Genomic DNA, 15,070 nt, shown 5'->3' with positions numbered 1-15,070 from the left:
CAGAGCCATAGCACGTGACCTTTTCTGAATCATGGACCCTTTACAAAAGTGCATGAGAGCTATGAACTCTCTTCCCCGCAAAGCTGTATGTGTACACACGATTTCACATATGGGGGAGTGGAGGTGGGGGTGGACCATTATGTTCAGGTTCAGAACTCCTGCCTTGGAAACCACTAGTCTAATCCCTCTTACAAACAAGGAAACAGGCACAGAGAGGTTGAGTCATTTGGACTCAGCCAAAAGGAGCAGTGCTTTTTTTTAACTCCACACCCTGAACGCCCTCTTTGATTCTCTTTATTACTTGTCTAAGGCTGAGTGGGACCCCACCCTCCTGGCCAGCAGCTCTGAGGGCTTGGTCCCCAAGGCCCGAGTCTAGGCTTGTATTTAAGTCTCCCCCAACCATTCCAGCCGGAACACTAAGGCTTCTGTGAGAGGGAGTAACCACCCCCACCCTCTGCCCCACCCATCCCAAGGGACTCACAAACCCAGTCCTGGTTCCTTTCCACTCACTCAGTAAGTAACTTTATTTGCCTTTGGCTGATTTCTTTGGAGGGGAGGAGAGGGACTGGCAGCAGCCTGGGCTTCACGCGCCCTCTGGTGGGCCTCAGAGGCAAGAACCAGAATCGTCACCAAACCGAAAGGACTTGACAGTCTGGAGGCCACAGTCAACACAGTCTAGGGGAGGGTTGCAGTGTTCCTCACGACTGCACCCCGGACCCAGCTTCAGGAGATGGGGCATGATGGGAGGAGGCCCTGAACCTCTGGCTCTTATACTCGCCCGTGTTGGATGCCCGCATGTTCTGCCGAGCCTTCATCTGCTTCAAACGGTCCTTGTCCACTTCCCGCTTGGTGAGGATGAAGAGGAGGATACCACAGGGGAAGCCGATGGCCCTAGGGGTGGGGAAATGTGCACGGGATTTGGGGAGGGGCCAAGCCTGAGCCAGAGGAGCTGGGGAGAATCTCATTCTAGCCTCATCAATCGCTCGAACGCTGCAATACCACTTGCGTCTATTCAGCCTCTGCCATGGCTGCTGGAGGGCCCCACTTGAATCAGATCCTGCCACTGCCCTGCTTAAAATGCTGTAATAGCTCTCCATCATTTCCTGGCCAAGTTTAAACTCCTAGGCATGGCACAAAATGCCCAGTGTTGTTGGGTCTCTGCCCACCTCGTCATTACTTTCCCCTAGACACTGGTTACTCCTCAGTATGAGCCCTGCCATCCTGCTGTACCGACTGTGCAAGACTCTCCAGACAGCTCATCCTCTTTCCGTCCCCAAGTCTTGGCAAAGATTCCCCTCTGCCTAAACTGCCTCACACCCCCTCGCAGACTCCGCTCCTTAACTGAGTGACCACTGTGTGGAAAGCACTGAGGTGTGGGGAAAGGGCATGGGGTCACAAGACCTGGTGAGAATCCAGCTTTGAGCTTCAGTTCCCTCCTCTATGAAATGGGGATGTCATATTTATCTCAGAAAGATGAAAACATTACACTGTAAAGTACTGGCACACCTCAGGTGCTAGAAAAAAATGTCAATTTCCCTCTCCTTTTCCTTTAACATTGATCAATAACACGCATTAAGATGAGAGTCAGATCCAAGTAACAATGCACTGAACACCTTGTAGGTGCTACTATACAGCTAATACAATCTTGTGTGATCTCGATTAACTGAAAGATCTCAATTGGGTCTCACCCCAAGCTCCCAAAGAGAGGATGAGGCCAGGAACCCAAATCTGAATCAGATTAGCTCAGCTTACTCCACAGAAAACACTGTCTTTCCAATTCCACATCCTTTTCCACTCCCCTACCCCAGTCCTCTGAGATTCCAGTCCTCACACCCAGCAATTGTCCCCACAACCTTGGATTCAGCTCACCACCTGAAACTTGGAGAAGTTTCTGGGTTCCACCCTCCCCTAGTGCCACTCCCCACTGGTGGGCAAAGGGTTAGTTAAAACTCACCAGGCTAGTCCCACAGCTTTCATGGGGTTCTTGCCCCTCTTTCTGGGAATGTATTCCAGCTCAGGGGATAGGGGTTCAGGCTCCTCCTTGGACTCTGGGGAGCTGTGGCTTTGCAGCGCCCGGGTCCTGTTCTGGGAAGCCTTGTTAGCTGTGGCTCCTGAGAGAATCCCTGTGGATGGAGGCAAGGAAGGTCAGTAAGAGAGGATGAGAAAGAAAGCCCGGGGAGGAGTGGTTGAGATATGAGAAAGGGGAGTGACTGCCGTTTGGAGTAACAAGTGCCAGGAAGAGTCCAGAGGGAAATGGGAAAATCGCCATCGAGGTGGCACCTTTGAAAGCCACTTCCACGTCACTGCGGGCTTATCACCCTGGTGCCAGGAGAGCGAGCTTCGCTGTTCTTCATCTCCTCAGACGACAAGATGTGAAGGACTACAGTGGGGCTCACATGAGGCGTATGAAGGTTTTCAAACTGCAGAATGTTAGCACTGGCTTAAAGATAGTCTACTCCATCCCCTCACTTTATAGAAGAGGAAACTGAAGCCCCGAGAGACGAACTGCTTCGCCCAAGGTCAAACTGCTAATTATCCGGGGCTAGAACCCAAGCCTCCAGAAGCCCAGGGCTCTTTCCTCTGCAGTGCGGTGAGTGTGAAACACCTGGAGCGCGGGAGTCTAAAAGGCTTCCTTGGGGCTCCCTTTCGCAGCAAGACCCCAGAGGTGTCGTGTAACCGGAAGGCTGAGGGATGGGCTGGGTGACCTCTAAAGAGCATCTTTTAGCCCCCAGACTCTTTTAAGATCCTGCAGAGGGGTGCGGGCAGCAATCGACAGCCCTGACATCCTGCTATCGTCGAGCGGGATGTGAAAAAAGGGGATTCCCTGCAGTCCTGCCCTCCCCGGGGTCCCTCTCCTTACCCCGGAGGACGCGGGCATTTCTCGCCCCCCGGCCCTTCAGCGCCGTAGCAGCTACCACCGCCGCCATGTTCAGATCCCACCCCCCTTCACCGCACTCCCCGCCGGGAATTGTAGTTTGCGTAAGGGGCCTCCCCCCGCTCCTTTCGTCCGGCCTACAGACCAGAAACTACAACTCCCAGAAGCCCGCGGAGCGGACCCGAGCGAACTACTCTTCCCAGGAGACTCCAGAGGCGCGCACGCTCGCTTGTTTCCCTCCTGTTGGGGGCGGAGTCTGGTCGGGCGGAGTTTGGTTGCTCCCTGCCACGCCCCGTCCCCTTCTCCCAACTCTGCCCTGTGATTGGTGGTTCATCCAGTCAACCGCCTTCTCTATTGGTCGAGAGCCCGTCGTTCTCACTGCCGGGGAGTCGCCTACGCCTACTTCCTCCCGGGAGGAGGGGCTCGTGTTCCGCGTCGTCGCGCAGAGCTGACTCTGGGAGGCGTTTGGGCCCAGAGAAGTGGATCCGTCGCTTGCGCCGCATGGAGTCCGAATCGGAAAGCGGGGCCGCCGCTGACACCCCCCCACTGGAGACCCTAAGCTTCCATGGTGATGAAGAGATTATCGAGGTGGTAGAACTGGATCCAGGTCCGCCAGACCCGGGTGAGAGCTGCTGATTCTCAGGCCATGGGACCGGAGGCGCTCACCTCTGGCCTTTGACCCCTGCTTCTCCCCCTCCCCTCCCCATCCCACCGGTCATTCCTACCGACCTCCTTCGCCCTTCCTCTCTCCTCCAACCCCACACTTAGTTCACAGGCTGGCGGGGTGGGGGTTCCCCTGACGCCTCCTCTGGCCCTTCCCCTCACACACCCCCTTCCCATCATCCCCTTGGTCCTCCCTTCCCACACTGTCTCTGGCCAACCCCAGGTCCTCGGACCTCTCCTGTCCTCCACCCCACACGCCCCCTCCTCCTTGCCGCTTCTCACCCCCGCTTGACCCCCATCTGTCTGATCTCACCTTACCCCCTTGCCACATGACCCTCCGCAGCCTCGGGCTTCCCCACACTTCCCATCCCTCTTACCGCCTGGCGAGCACCATCTTTTAACTCTCTCCCCAAAGCAGACGATCTGGCCCAGGAGATGGAAGATGTGGACTTTGAAGAAGAGGAAGAAGAAGAGGGCAATGAGGAGGGCTGGGTTCTGGAACCCCAGGAAGGGGTGGTCGGCAGCATGGAGGGCCCAGACGATAGCGAGGTCACCTTTGCATTGCACTCGGGTAGGTCTCTGAGGAGATCGTCATAAACTTAGTCCAGGTGGGCACTTGAGCATCAGACATCTACTGTGTAGGGAGTAGTATGAGGGACACTGGTGGGAAAATGCTGGCCTTGCCCTGGAGGTAGGGGGCAGTATGATGGAATGGAGGAGAGCTTGGCTCCTGGAGTCAGTTGAGACACTTGGGTTCAAATCCTGTCTCTGCTACTTGTCTATTTATGATCTTTATTAAAGTGCCTGGGCTTTAGTTTCCTTTTAAAGAGTTGTCACTGGTGAAAGTCAATAAAAGTCCCTTTAGTGTGAATTAGAGGTAGTACTTTTTGGAGCATATTTTAGATAATTCTCTTAAATATTAGCTCCTAATGAGGAACCAGTAACACTGTGCTCTCCTCACTCAGTCCCCAGCCTGGTGGCATCCCATGCTGAGAACTGTAAGCCCTGCACGTGTATCCTCTCTTGTCCCTGGTGTCAGTGTTGGGTGGTGAAGGGAGTGGCACTGAAGGGGGCTCTGCTTTGGAGAAGGACTTAGAGTTTGGGAAACTTGGGGAGGGATTTCTCCAACAACCTTGAAACGTAGAAGAACTTGGATGCATCCTTCTTTTCCAGGAAGAAAGACATGTTGCTTTGGGTGGAAGGGGGTGGGCTTCCCAAAGTTCCCGAAGGACAAAACCCTAGGTGGGAGCCCCATCCCCTTACGGAGTATCTCTTGGGACAGCATCTGTGTTTTGTGTGAGCCTGGACCCCAAGACCAACACCTTGGCGGTGACAGGGGGTGAAGATGACAAAGCCTTCGTGTGGAGGCTCAGCGATGGGGAACTGCTGTTTGAATGTGCAGGTGAGGGGACCTGGGGGAGGTCCTGCCCCTTTGGTGGTCGCAGGGGCTGGCCTGCAGAGGTTGCGAATCTAACAGCCTTTTATTGACTCCTGTTTTGCCAGCTCTGTGCTTGGCCCAAGGGCCCCAAAGAGGAATAACATAGTCTGTTGTGGGCACAGGGAGGGAGGCACTAATTGGTCAAAGGAATCTGGGAAAGGCCTGGGAGGAGGCGTATTGGGAAGTGAAGGAGTATTAGGGCAGAATGGAGCTTGTGGGTATTTCAGTCACAGGTGTGGAGTAGACAGAATGGAGAAGATATAGGCCTGGGCTACACATGGTTGAGTCGGGGGCCAGCAGTGTCTCTCCTGGGGACACCTGGGGGTGTTGGCTCCTGGAGTGGCTCTGAGTTTGTTACCTGTTCTGCTGGGACCTACCCCCCTAATTTTTTTTCCCCAGCTGGTCCTTTCCGGGAGCCAGATACCTGGGCCTTGTGTCCCCAGCACCAGATATCCTGAGGTTCTCTTTTCTTTCTGCCCACTTTTTTTTGCAGGCCATAAAGACTCTGTGACTTGTGCTGGTTTCAGCCATGACTCTACCCTGGTGGCCACAGGGGACATGAGTGGCCTCTTGAAAGTGTGGCAGGTGGACACCAAGGAGGAGGTCTGGTCTTTCGAAGCAGGAGATCTGGAGGTGAGATCAGTGGAGGGCCAGGGGTAGGGATGAGGGCTTGGGGGTCCAGTCCCACCCCGACACCAGGCCAGGCCAGCCCTGAGCCAGTGCACTCCCACAGTACAGCAAGAACGTCTGAACCCGTTCCCTGGGATGTCCCTGCTGACTCAGAAGCAGGGAAAGCTTGGTGGGGCTCATGGGGCAGACTCCTAGGTGAGATGGGGTGAAGGGCCTTCCTGCTGACCCTTTCTCTGCCCAGTGGATGGAGTGGCACCCTCGGGCACCTGTCCTACTGGCGGGCACAGCTGATGGCAACACCTGGATGTGGAAGGTCCCGAATGGTGACTGCAAGACCTTTCAGGGCCCCAACTGCCCAGCCACCTGTGGCCGAGTCCTCCCTGACGGTGAGAGCAGCTCCCGTGAGTGCAGAGAGCTGGGCGCCAGGGTTGCACACCTCCCTGGCTCCCTTTTGGGCCACCACCAGCAAACTCTGAGGCCTGTTTTTCTACCCCACCTCCCCTATTCCCTGGCCTGATGTGTTTGAGGGTGCCATCTGTCCTTCTCTCTTCATCGACGTCTCTGGCACTCTAGGGAAGCGAGCTGTGGTTGGCTATGAAGATGGCACCATCAGGATTTGGGACTTGAAGCAGGGAAACTCTATTCATGTACTGAAAGGTATCAGAAGTGGGTTAATCTAGGCCTTTATAGGGAAGGGGCTGAGACCTGGGGCAGGATGAATTCTGACTTATCCCCCTACTTCATCCTAGGGACTGAGGGTCACCAGGGCCCTCTGACCTGTGTCGCCACCAACCAGGACGGCAGCCTGATCCTAACTGGCTCGGTGGACTGCCAGGCCAAGCTGGTCAGTGCCACCACAGGCAAGGTGAGTGGAGCCTGGAGCCTGGCTGTGGGGCCCTCTGCTTTCCACATCTCCTCCCCTTCCTTTCTTATTCTTCACTCTGCCTCCTCGCCTCACCACCTTTCTTCTCTATTCGAGGACCAAGTTTCCAGGCCTTTCTCTGACCTGAGGACCAAGTTTCCAGGCCTTTCTCTGATCCCCTCCTCTGGCTCATAGGTAGTGGGCGTTTTCAGACCCGAGACCGTGGCCTCCCAGCCCAACCTGGGAGAAGGCGAGGAGAGTGAGTCCAACTCAGTGGAGTCCTTGGGCTTCTGCAGTGTGTGAGTGTGAGCAGGGCCTCGGCCTGGAGACAAGAAGCAGGGGGGTTGGGGAAGGGGGACTGGGCCAGGGGACCCTAGAGGACCAAAGGGCACTGAGTCCTGGTCCCTCACGGGCCGTCGTGATGCTCTGCTCTGCCCAGGATGCCCCTGGCAGCTGTTGGCTACCTGGATGGGACCTTGGCCATCTATGACCTGTCTACGCAGACCCTCAGGCACCAGTGTCAGCACCAGGTACAGGCAGTCTGGAGCCATGGCCACGGCCGTGGGGAAGCTTAGGTCTCTGGGAGCACTTAGCCCAGACCTGGCTGTCTGGTTTTTCCCTGTGACCCATCATCCATCCGTCCCTCCCTACCTCGCTCTGAGAGTTGGGAGCAGATGCCTGTCAGCTCTGCCTGCCCCTGACCCTGCCCCGCCCCTGTCGTCCCCTGCTGTAGTCAGGCATTGTGCAGCTGCTCTGGGAGGCAGGCACCGCCGTGGTTTATACCTGCAGCCTGGACGGCATCGTGCGCCTTTGGGATGCTCGGACTGGCCGCCTGCTTACTGACTACCGGGGTCACACGGCTGAGATCCTGGACTTTGCCCTCAGCAAGTAAGTGTCTTGGGCAAGGGCTGGGGTCTCTGTATATTTAGAAGGTGGGAATAGTATACAGGGGGCCATAGGGGCCTTGGGGTGTGGGAGGGGATTCCTAAGGGAAGCTGGGCTGGCCTAGGAGGCAGGAGTGCTGGGAAACCTGTAGGAGCCGTGGCTTCTGTTGACAGTGTGGCTGCATCATTTGTGGGGCTCAGAGGCAGGGACTGCTTCCCCGCTGCAGGCAGCTCTCCTCTGATCCCCTTCTGGTTGCTGGCTTCAAGTGTGTTCACTGGATGCAGCGGATCAGCCTAGGCATAGGGGTCTAGAATTAAGAATCCTCTGGAGGAAGCCACCCGAGGGCCCCTGGGTGGTGGGCTTGGGGTTAGGCCTTACATCCTCCATTCCCCTCAGTGTGTGCTTTCTGTCCACAGAGATGCCTCCCTGGTGGTGACCACATCAGGAGACCACAAAGCAAAAGTATTTTGTGTCCAGAGACCTGACCGCTAATGGCTGCAGCCTCTGCTTTGTGTCTGGTGTGGAGAGGGCGCAGGGAGACCCCCCACCAGCAGAGACTATAGGGTAGGAAGGAAGAGGAGGGAAGGGGCCTCGGACTACTTTCCAACCCCTTCAAACTGACTTGCCCCCTCTCTGTCCCTTTCTTCTCTTAAGAGACCCACCCTTCAGCCCCTCCCTTCCTCCCTCCCCCTGGCCCAGACCTGGTGGGTCCTTCAGAGGGAGGTTCAGACCTCTTTCTCTTTCACTTCCTTTGCTGGTGTGAGCCATGAGGGTGTTTATTTGTACGTGGGGGGGTAGGTCTGTGAAGTTCCCGTTCTTTCCTTTCCCAAGTCTTTGGGGGTGGAAAGGAGGAAGAGATACTAGTTAACAGATTTTAAAAATGTAAATAAAATATACTTCCCAGAGGCAGTATCTGTGTGGATTTTGTGTTGGCTGGACATGGAGAACCAGTGAGGTCAGGTTGAGGCTCCCCAGAAAATCTGCTGGATTTCAAGGTGCCTCAGCTCGTCCCCCTCAGGCGGGCATCTGTCCTCACAGTTGCCTGCCTGTCTGGAGGCAGAATTCCCTGGGTCCTCGCCTGCCCAGCTGTTCACCTGGCCCTGCCTTGCTGATATACAGAATGAGATAACCATAAAGTGGGCCACAGGAGCTTTATTCAGTCAGGGTGGGGTCAAATAGGGGCAAGGTTTCTAGTCCAGAGGCGTGGAGACAAGTGGAGATGGGCTTGGTGGCTGAGATGGATGGATGGATGCTTCTAGTAGGAATGAACAGAGGCCCTTCCCCTAGTTCAAGTCGAGGTCCACACTGCTTTGGCTGCTGGTGTGGTAGGCTGTGCTGGGGCCAGGACTACCCTGGGGTCTTCCCCGCAGCACCCGGAGCCACCTCTGGGCGGCCGCCCTCCAGGGGGCCGTGTAGCGCTGATCACCCAGCCCCATGGCCACGGGCACGGCTGCCGCACTGGCGCTGCCCAGTGAGATGAGGGACAGCAGAGTTCCAGGCCCCAGTGGTGGGCGCTGCTCATAGGCCAGGACGGAGAGGAGCAGGGTAGCCACGTAGGGCCCCCAACACAGCCCGAACAGCAACGTGGCTCCAGCCTGCGCCCTTGCCTGCCTCCAGGTAAGGGCCCGGGCCAGGGCCGAGGGCGCACCGCGGCACACGGCCCGCTCCAGCCGGCGGATGTCCTGGAGCTGGCGATGGGCGGTGACCAGCACACGGGCCGAGAGAAGGGCGGCTGCGACCACGGCAGGTAGCAGGAGCCCATAGATTTCGAGGTAGAGGTAGGGGGCTGGGAAGACGGTGTGGGAGCTGCAGTTGGCACTAGGGGCCCAGTGGTTCCAGCCCAGAGCGGGCAGGCTGGCAAAGAACAGAGGGCCAGCCCACGTGAGGAGCAGGGCCAGCCGGGTGCTCCCACGGGGCCGCAGAGGTCGCAGCACTGCCATGTAGCGCTCCCCGTGTACCAGCAGGAGGTTGGCGAGCAGAGAGAGGAAGGAGAAGTTGGGAGCCAAGTAGAGGAAGAGGCAGGACCAGTAGCCCAGGTGGCTCTGGTTCCATAGGCCTGGCAGCACGGGCAGTGCCAGCCCTGTGAGCAGCCCGGCCAGCAGCAGGCTCAGGAAGAAGCAGCCAGCAGGCGGGCTGCGTAGGCGGCGGTCCCCAGCGATGCCCAGGGCCAGAAGCAGGTTGGCAGCAACGATGAGGCTTGCCAGGGCCAGGGAGAGCCCCAGGGCCCCCGCAGGAACGGGGCTGGACACCTCCCTGGTGCTGTTGGGTGTCATCTCGGGCCTGGGGACAGGGGAGGCCTGGAGCAGCAGCAGGCATGCCTGAATGGAAGATGGGGCAGCCAGAGTTAGGGTGGGGCCACAGGTCACTGTCCTGTCGGCAGGGCTGCACATTAATCCAGAGGTTGCAACTGGACTGGGGGCCATATCCTGTTTGCTGAGACACATTTTTTTTTTTTGTGAACTGCCAATTAAAATTTATATAAAAATTCATATTTTTGGCTTAAAAATAATCAGGTCTTGCATGGTAGCAACCAGCTGGAGCTGAGTGGTGGCTGCCTTTAGATAGCTCCCCACAGTCCCTACCCAGCTACTTTGCCCCTTTCTATTATCTGCCTGGCATGCTCTGGGCAGCTGTGTTTATACCTCTTTTTAGACTGAAAAGTGGACCTACCGAGCTCCAAAGCATTTTGATTATCCCTGCCACCACCAGGCAAGGCCTCTAAATAGCTAAAAGAATAGGATGGTTGGTGTACAGTGGTCCTCCGGCCAGACAACAGTTGATAGCCTCCTTTGGGTGGGGGCTGGGACCAGAGGCTCAGGAGTGGGTGATAAATGGAGAGTGGGCTCTGTCTTCAGATGCAGGCTGGTCGACACCAGCACATTAAGAGATGGTAGGTTGTTAAGGATTGGAGGGTAGGGGCAGGAGTCAGGCTAAGGCAGGGCTCACCGAGCACTTGCGTCAGTGATGAGGCCAGGGCAATGGGTGGCAGCAAGGGGGTGTCCTGTCCTCTGCACCTCCTCTCCATCCGCCTTGTTGCCAGTTACAGCTCAGTGAGCAGCCTCCGGGTAGGACTTCCAGCCCATAAACTTGACTCGTCTGCACCACACTAGCAACAGGGCCCTTCCTGGGAACTGGAGGATGGGAGGAGTTGTTGGGGGAGGGGGGGGCTGGCAGTGACTGGGGAGATACCAGCAGCAAGGAGGGCTGATGAGAGCACAGAGGAGAGGGAGGAACCGCTGGGCAGGGCTGGGCCTCTCTGTGGCTCTGATCTGTCCTAGTCCTCCAGCGCCCCAGCCCCACGGCCACAGGCCACATCATGGGGATGGAGATGGGGGAGGGGTCCTGAGCCCTGTGGGAACTCCCGCTTCTGTCAACAGGGGAGCAGCTGCTGTTGCTAGGATTAAAGTCAATAAGGAAAGGATTCCTACCTGCCCCCTCCCCCAGGTCAGAGGATCAGAGGGCTAGATCAGAGGATAGAATGCTGCCCCTTCTATCCCCAGCTCCCCTCAGAACTCCCAGTTCAGCTGCGAAGCCACTGCACCCCTTTACCCTCCCCTCAGCCTCTGTTTCCTCTTCCTCAATCTCCCCCAGGGTCCTCGGAACATCTTCTTTCTCCAGCAGCCCTCCAGTTTCTGTTCCCCTTCATCCCTGCACTGTCAACTTTATTAAACCCCATGAGACCTCAGGGTCTGTTACTTCAAACCTGGACTCTGGAGTCGTGGGCTGGAGCTCCCAATCCTCCTCTGTAGTGAGTCTCCCACTCCACATCCACCAGAGCAGCAAGAAAGGCAGGGTCAGCCCTCAGGGGCAGTGATATGGGTATGCTGGCTATGTGACTCGCACATCCTAGAGGAGGCTCTGGTGGCTTGGGCTGGGTGCAAGGGCCTCTCCAGGACCTGGGACTGAGGTCTCCTGATGTGACCCGGGGACTGGGTGGGGAGGCGGGGAGGAGCTACTCACATGGTTGTGGGGGACAGGTATTGCTCCCCAAGCCTGGGCTTTTCCTCTGGGTGTCAGGGAGTTGCCGCGGCCAGCACTGCAGGGGTTCTGGTGATGTCTGGTGTCCTGACCGATGAGGGCATGGCGCCCCTACTCTGCAGGGACAGCAGGGCCCAGGAATCACCACTGCCCTGGCTCTACCCTGCCTGGGTTCCTGGAGGAATGGAGCTGAGGCTGGCAGGACTCAGCCTGGCCCCGCCTCTGGGAGGTGGGACCTGGCACACCCTGCGCTGCAGTACTGGGAGGCCTTCCTCCCCTCTCTCCAGTGCCCCCTCCTTGTCCTCCAGTACCAGGGTCCTCCTCTCCAGCCACAGAACATAGCTTGCCACCAAGGTGGCAGGTCATCCAGCTTGGAGCCCTCTGGTCTGCTACTGCTTAGCGAATCTGAGAAATGCATTCCAGTTAATGAAAAATAATGATTTAGTCTACCCTCTCCACTTCCTGCCCCAGCTAATATATTTACATTTTATGAGCCTTAAACCCTTGGCGTGGCCAGCCAGCTGACAGCACATCCAGCTCCGTAATTCTGCCGCCGGTCTGCTGAGGAGTAATGCATGTCTGATGGTGGCAGGGTAGGGGTGTTTGGAGCCTGAGGATTTTCACTGCCTGCCCCTCTCCTTATCACTTGGTAGGGCCTTTCAGCTAATAAGACCTTCCAGAAACTGGGATCATTCCACACTGTTCTCAACTACTTTGAGAGTCAAGTTCTGGGCTATGAGGTAGAAATGGCTCTGTGGGTATGACTTTGGGCAAATTAACTCTGGGCCTCAATTTTCTCGCCTGTAAAATGGGAACAAGGGCAACACCAGTCAGGGTTGTTGTGGGGATTATCTTTGGATAACTGCATACATCCCAGTGCCTGACACCTGATGGGGAAAGTGGTCTCAACAAATGACTCCCTTCCTCCCTCTTGCATGATTAAGAGGCATTGATATCAGCAGTGTTGGTATCAGCAGTCCTGGGTTTGAATGTCAGAATCCTGGTTGGATCCTATTTTTTTGGCTGTGTAAATTTGAGCAAATTATTAAAATTCTCTTGCCTTAGTTTCCTCATCTGTAAAATGGGGCTCATACTGTCCTCACCTAGTGTGAGACTAAATGAGAAAATGTGTGATAAGGACTTGGGTCAGTGCTTGGCATGGTAACATTCAATGAAAGGGATTTCTGGCCTTCTCTGCATGTCCCTTCCCTCCAGCCACCTGTCCCCTCTAAGAACTCCACTGAGTAAGGCAGATGGAGAGCCTGTGAAAAGCTAGAGGGGAATGACACTTTTGCTCCACAGGGAAATGGAGGAAACTAGGTAGAATGAAAGGGAGGGCAAGTTTAAGGCTAGGAAGCCCCTGATTTCCATCTTGTATCAAGTGCAGCTTTGGAGTGAGGGAGGTAAGCTGTTACACTCCCTTGAGGCCTGAAAAGGGAGGCAACAGGATAAACTGCAGCAAGGGAGCTAGAGGTGAGACATTAGGAAAAACTTCCTTGCTCAAGAGCACAAGTAGGTGGAGCAAGGGGACATCTGCTTTCTCTGGGGGAGACCCGGGCCTGAAGGGCTGGAGGTCCTGAGAGGTCTAGCTCTGCCAACTCTGCACAGCAGTCAGAGATCCTGGAGACAGCCTCTGTTGGGACAAAATGTGGGAAGAGGAAAGCATTCAGCCTCAAACCCATCCTCAAGGGAGCTGGTAGGGGGAGGACACTGTGTTCCAGCAGACGGCCCTCAGCCCCATTCTATCTGGTTGGGCAGAAGTCAGAGGCTCTGCGAAAGTTCAGCCTGGGGTCTGGACAGAAGTGGGAGTGGGGCCCCTCAGATATTGGGTTGCTGGGAATAAACAGACCTCTTTCTGTTCCCAGCCCTGGCCTCCTCCCTGCAGGATTCAGGATGTCTGCGTTTCTTCTTTGCTGCTCTGTCTAAACACTGTGTGGGATGATATGTAGAGGGCAACCGAGGGAGCAGGAACTGAGGAGCCTGGGTTCCACCCCCTGCTCAGCCCTGTTTCTTCCTTACTGGATCATCCATTTCCTCTCTGCTCCACCAGCCCCAGGACTGACTCAACCCCAGCCTTCTCCTCTTTGCCCACAGGATGGCTCTGGCGCAGGCAGTTTTAAACTGGAAAGAAAACGTAAATTACACTATGCTTTCAAAGTCTCTTGTAATTATTTAGGATATAAACAAAATTTGATTCATCTGTCTTATTCTACTACTAGTCTTTAAATACGTCTTTACCACATCGCATCCTTTCATTCTTCATAAAAATGGATTAAGTTAAAAAAAAAAAAAAGCTCCACCTAGCTGGTTTTGCAGGCTCAAGTCCCTGTTTTCCTTTCCTCAAGTAGAGCCTGTATCATGATGCCTGGGGCGTGGCAGGGAATCCACCTGGGCCTCCTTCGTCCACTCTGCTCTCTTTTGAGTATTTAATTTCTCTCTGCTGACCCTGGGTGTATGGGACCGGGTGGTGCGGAGAAGGCTGGGGGTCCTCACTGACTAGATGAGCAGGGGCAATGGGTCTTCCTGGACCCTGGTGGCTTCCTTGAACTGTTCAACACTCTCCATAGGCAACAGCTGATGAGCTCTTGGAAGCCTCAGAAGGGCTCTAGGCACAATCCTGTGACTGAGGCTGGCCAGGACCCTGGCTTCAGGAATCTGTAGGTCAGCTATATGGGCAGAAGAAACTGTGGTCCTTCCTGTCAGGGCTCAACAACAGATTCTCCAGGTCTACCCAAGTCACAGAAAGTGCAGTGCTTTCAGCAGTTCCCAGAAGGGGGCAGCACTGCTTGAACAAGACAATCCTCAGAGCAGACCCAGGCTTGGGTCATATGCCTCTGTAGCTGCCAGGATGACGGTCCATCAGGCCTACTTCACATGAGACGGACTGAAGGAAACTGAAATGGTAACTGCTGAGTATCAGCTCCGGGTAGGAGGGCTGATGCAGCAGCCAGCGCCACTTCCTCCTCCTGGCTTCAACTTCCTGCCATCTGGCCCCACACTCACTTCTTGTTACAGTCTTACTTGCTTTCCTGCCAAACTCCTGGTTCTTAGCCTGCACAGGTCCCACTTTATCCAGACACAGAGAGTCCCACCAACACCCTCCTCACTGGCTGCTGCAGTTTAAGGGCCACCCAAGCAGGGGAAAAATACCAGCTTTTGGGGGGAGGATCCAGAAAACCTCAAAACAGAATTACCTACATTGGACCTTGCTTCCTCAGCAGTCCTGATACGTCTGATCCCCTTGAGTATACAGAGATGGATCTAAGATTTATTAGATGACATTATCAATTGTAATTACAGACATTGTAAGTGCCTACAATGTGACAGGCACTTATCTGTTCTCCTTTTAAGAGCCTTGTGAGACAGGTGGTGTCATGTCCAACTAAAGATGAGGCTATCAGGGCTCAGATTAAGAAATTTGCTCAGTCTAAGTGGTAGAACCTGATTCAATCCCAAGTCTGTCTTAAAACACTGTTTTCCACCTCTCCAGCTTATATCCAAGGTCGCCTATACCTCCCAGGCATGGACCTTCAGACCTTCAGGCAAGCGAGCCAATTAGCAGTAATTGAGACTACAGCCCCACCCCACGTCCCCTCAGCATGCTGACCCTCATCTAACCCCCCTCCTCCTACAATCCTATGGACTTTGGCTGAAGTTATAATGGGCCTTTGTCCACAAAGTGGAGGGAGGGTCCTTGAGACTAGAGCCACACAAATACCAAGTGTGTCCTGCAAACAGG

The 15,070-nt window shown here is 55.4% G+C and overlaps 3 protein-coding genes across 5 annotated transcripts; 1 reads left to right on the top strand and 2 right to left on the bottom strand.

Moving 5' to 3' along the window:
- Positions 1-495: 495 nt before the first annotated feature.
- Positions 496-3,015, bottom strand: LOC116656609 (probable hydrolase PNKD). Its single transcript, XM_014560995.2, has 3 exons — positions 2,861-3,015; positions 1,955-2,123; positions 496-891 (listed from the first exon to the last, which is right to left on the bottom strand). Exons 1-3 carry the CDS (start codon positions 2,925-2,927, stop codon positions 699-701), a joined length of 429 nt encoding a protein of 142 aa, XP_014416481.1. The 5' UTR covers positions 2,928-3,015; the 3' UTR covers positions 496-698.
- A 220-nt stretch (positions 3,016-3,235) lies between these two features.
- AAMP (angio associated migratory cell protein) lies at positions 3,236-8,262 on the top strand. Of its 2 annotated transcripts, none has more exons than XM_032480224.1 (11): positions 3,236-3,497; positions 3,954-4,109; positions 4,821-4,940; positions 5,470-5,609; positions 5,848-5,992; positions 6,180-6,263; positions 6,356-6,471; positions 6,664-6,767; positions 6,908-6,998; positions 7,202-7,356; positions 7,770-8,262. In XM_032480224.1, exons 1-11 carry the CDS (start codon positions 3,377-3,379, stop codon positions 7,843-7,845), a joined length of 1,308 nt encoding a protein of 435 aa, XP_032336115.1. In that variant the 5' UTR covers positions 3,236-3,376; the 3' UTR covers positions 7,846-8,262. The 2 variants fall into 2 exon arrangements, with proteins under 2 accessions (XP_032336115.1, XP_032336114.1); XM_032480223.1 differs by having other exon boundaries at positions 3,275-3,497; positions 3,957-4,109.
- Positions 8,263-8,487: 225 nt separating this feature from the next.
- Positions 8,488-12,550, bottom strand: GPBAR1 (G protein-coupled bile acid receptor 1). 2 transcript variants are annotated; one of them, XM_014560994.2, is made up of 3 exons: positions 11,314-12,550; positions 10,300-10,484; positions 8,488-9,671 (listed from the first exon to the last, which is right to left on the bottom strand). In XM_014560994.2, exon 3 carries the CDS (start codon positions 9,624-9,626, stop codon positions 8,637-8,639), a length of 990 nt encoding a protein of 329 aa, XP_014416480.1. In that variant the 5' UTR covers positions 9,627-9,671; positions 10,300-10,484; positions 11,314-12,550; the 3' UTR covers positions 8,488-8,636. The 2 variants fall into 2 exon arrangements, with proteins under 2 accessions (XP_014416480.1, XP_006186890.1); XM_006186828.3 differs by lacking the exon at positions 10,300-10,484 and having other exon boundaries at positions 11,314-12,549.
- Between the last annotated feature and the right edge of the window lie 2,520 nt (positions 12,551-15,070).

The sequence above is a fragment of the Camelus ferus genome, chromosome 5 (assembly GCF_009834535.1).
Source record: "Camelus ferus isolate YT-003-E chromosome 5, BCGSAC_Cfer_1.0, whole genome shotgun sequence".
Taxonomy (NCBI): Eukaryota; Metazoa; Chordata; class Mammalia; order Artiodactyla; family Camelidae; genus Camelus; species Camelus ferus.
Note: the sequence above shows the minus strand (reverse complement) of the source record. Positions and strands in the feature narration are given on the sequence as shown.

What these genes read in the sequence shown, in the direction of transcription:
- LOC116656609 (XM_014560995.2), bottom strand. Translation starts at nt 2,927, where the DNA reads ATGGCGGCGGTGGTAGCTGCTACGGCGCTGAAGGGCCGGGGGGCGAGA. An exon ending in AAATGCCCGCGTCCTCCGGG is followed by an intron (nt 2,124 to 2,860) that starts GTAAGGAGAGGG and finishes CTCCATCCACAG; the next exon opens with GGATTCTCTCAGGAGCCACA. An exon ending in AAAGCTGTGGGACTAGCCTG is followed by an intron (nt 892 to 1,954) that starts GTGAGTTTTAAC and finishes CCCCACCCCTAG; the next exon opens with GGCCATCGGCTTCCCCTGTG.
- GPBAR1 (XM_014560994.2), bottom strand. Translation starts at nt 9,626, where the DNA reads ATGACACCCAACAGCACCAGGGAGGTGTCCAGCCCCGTTCCTGCGGGG.
- AAMP (XM_032480224.1), top strand. Translation starts at nt 3,377, where the DNA reads ATGGAGTCCGAATCGGAAAGCGGGGCCGCCGCTGACACCCCCCCACTG. An exon ending in ACTGCTGTTTGAATGTGCAG is followed by an intron (nt 4,941 to 5,469) that starts GTGAGGGGACCT and finishes TTTTTTTTGCAG; the next exon opens with GCCATAAAGACTCTGTGACT. An exon ending in CTCTATTCATGTACTGAAAG is followed by an intron (nt 6,264 to 6,355) that starts GTATCAGAAGTG and finishes ACTTCATCCTAG; the next exon opens with GGACTGAGGGTCACCAGGGC.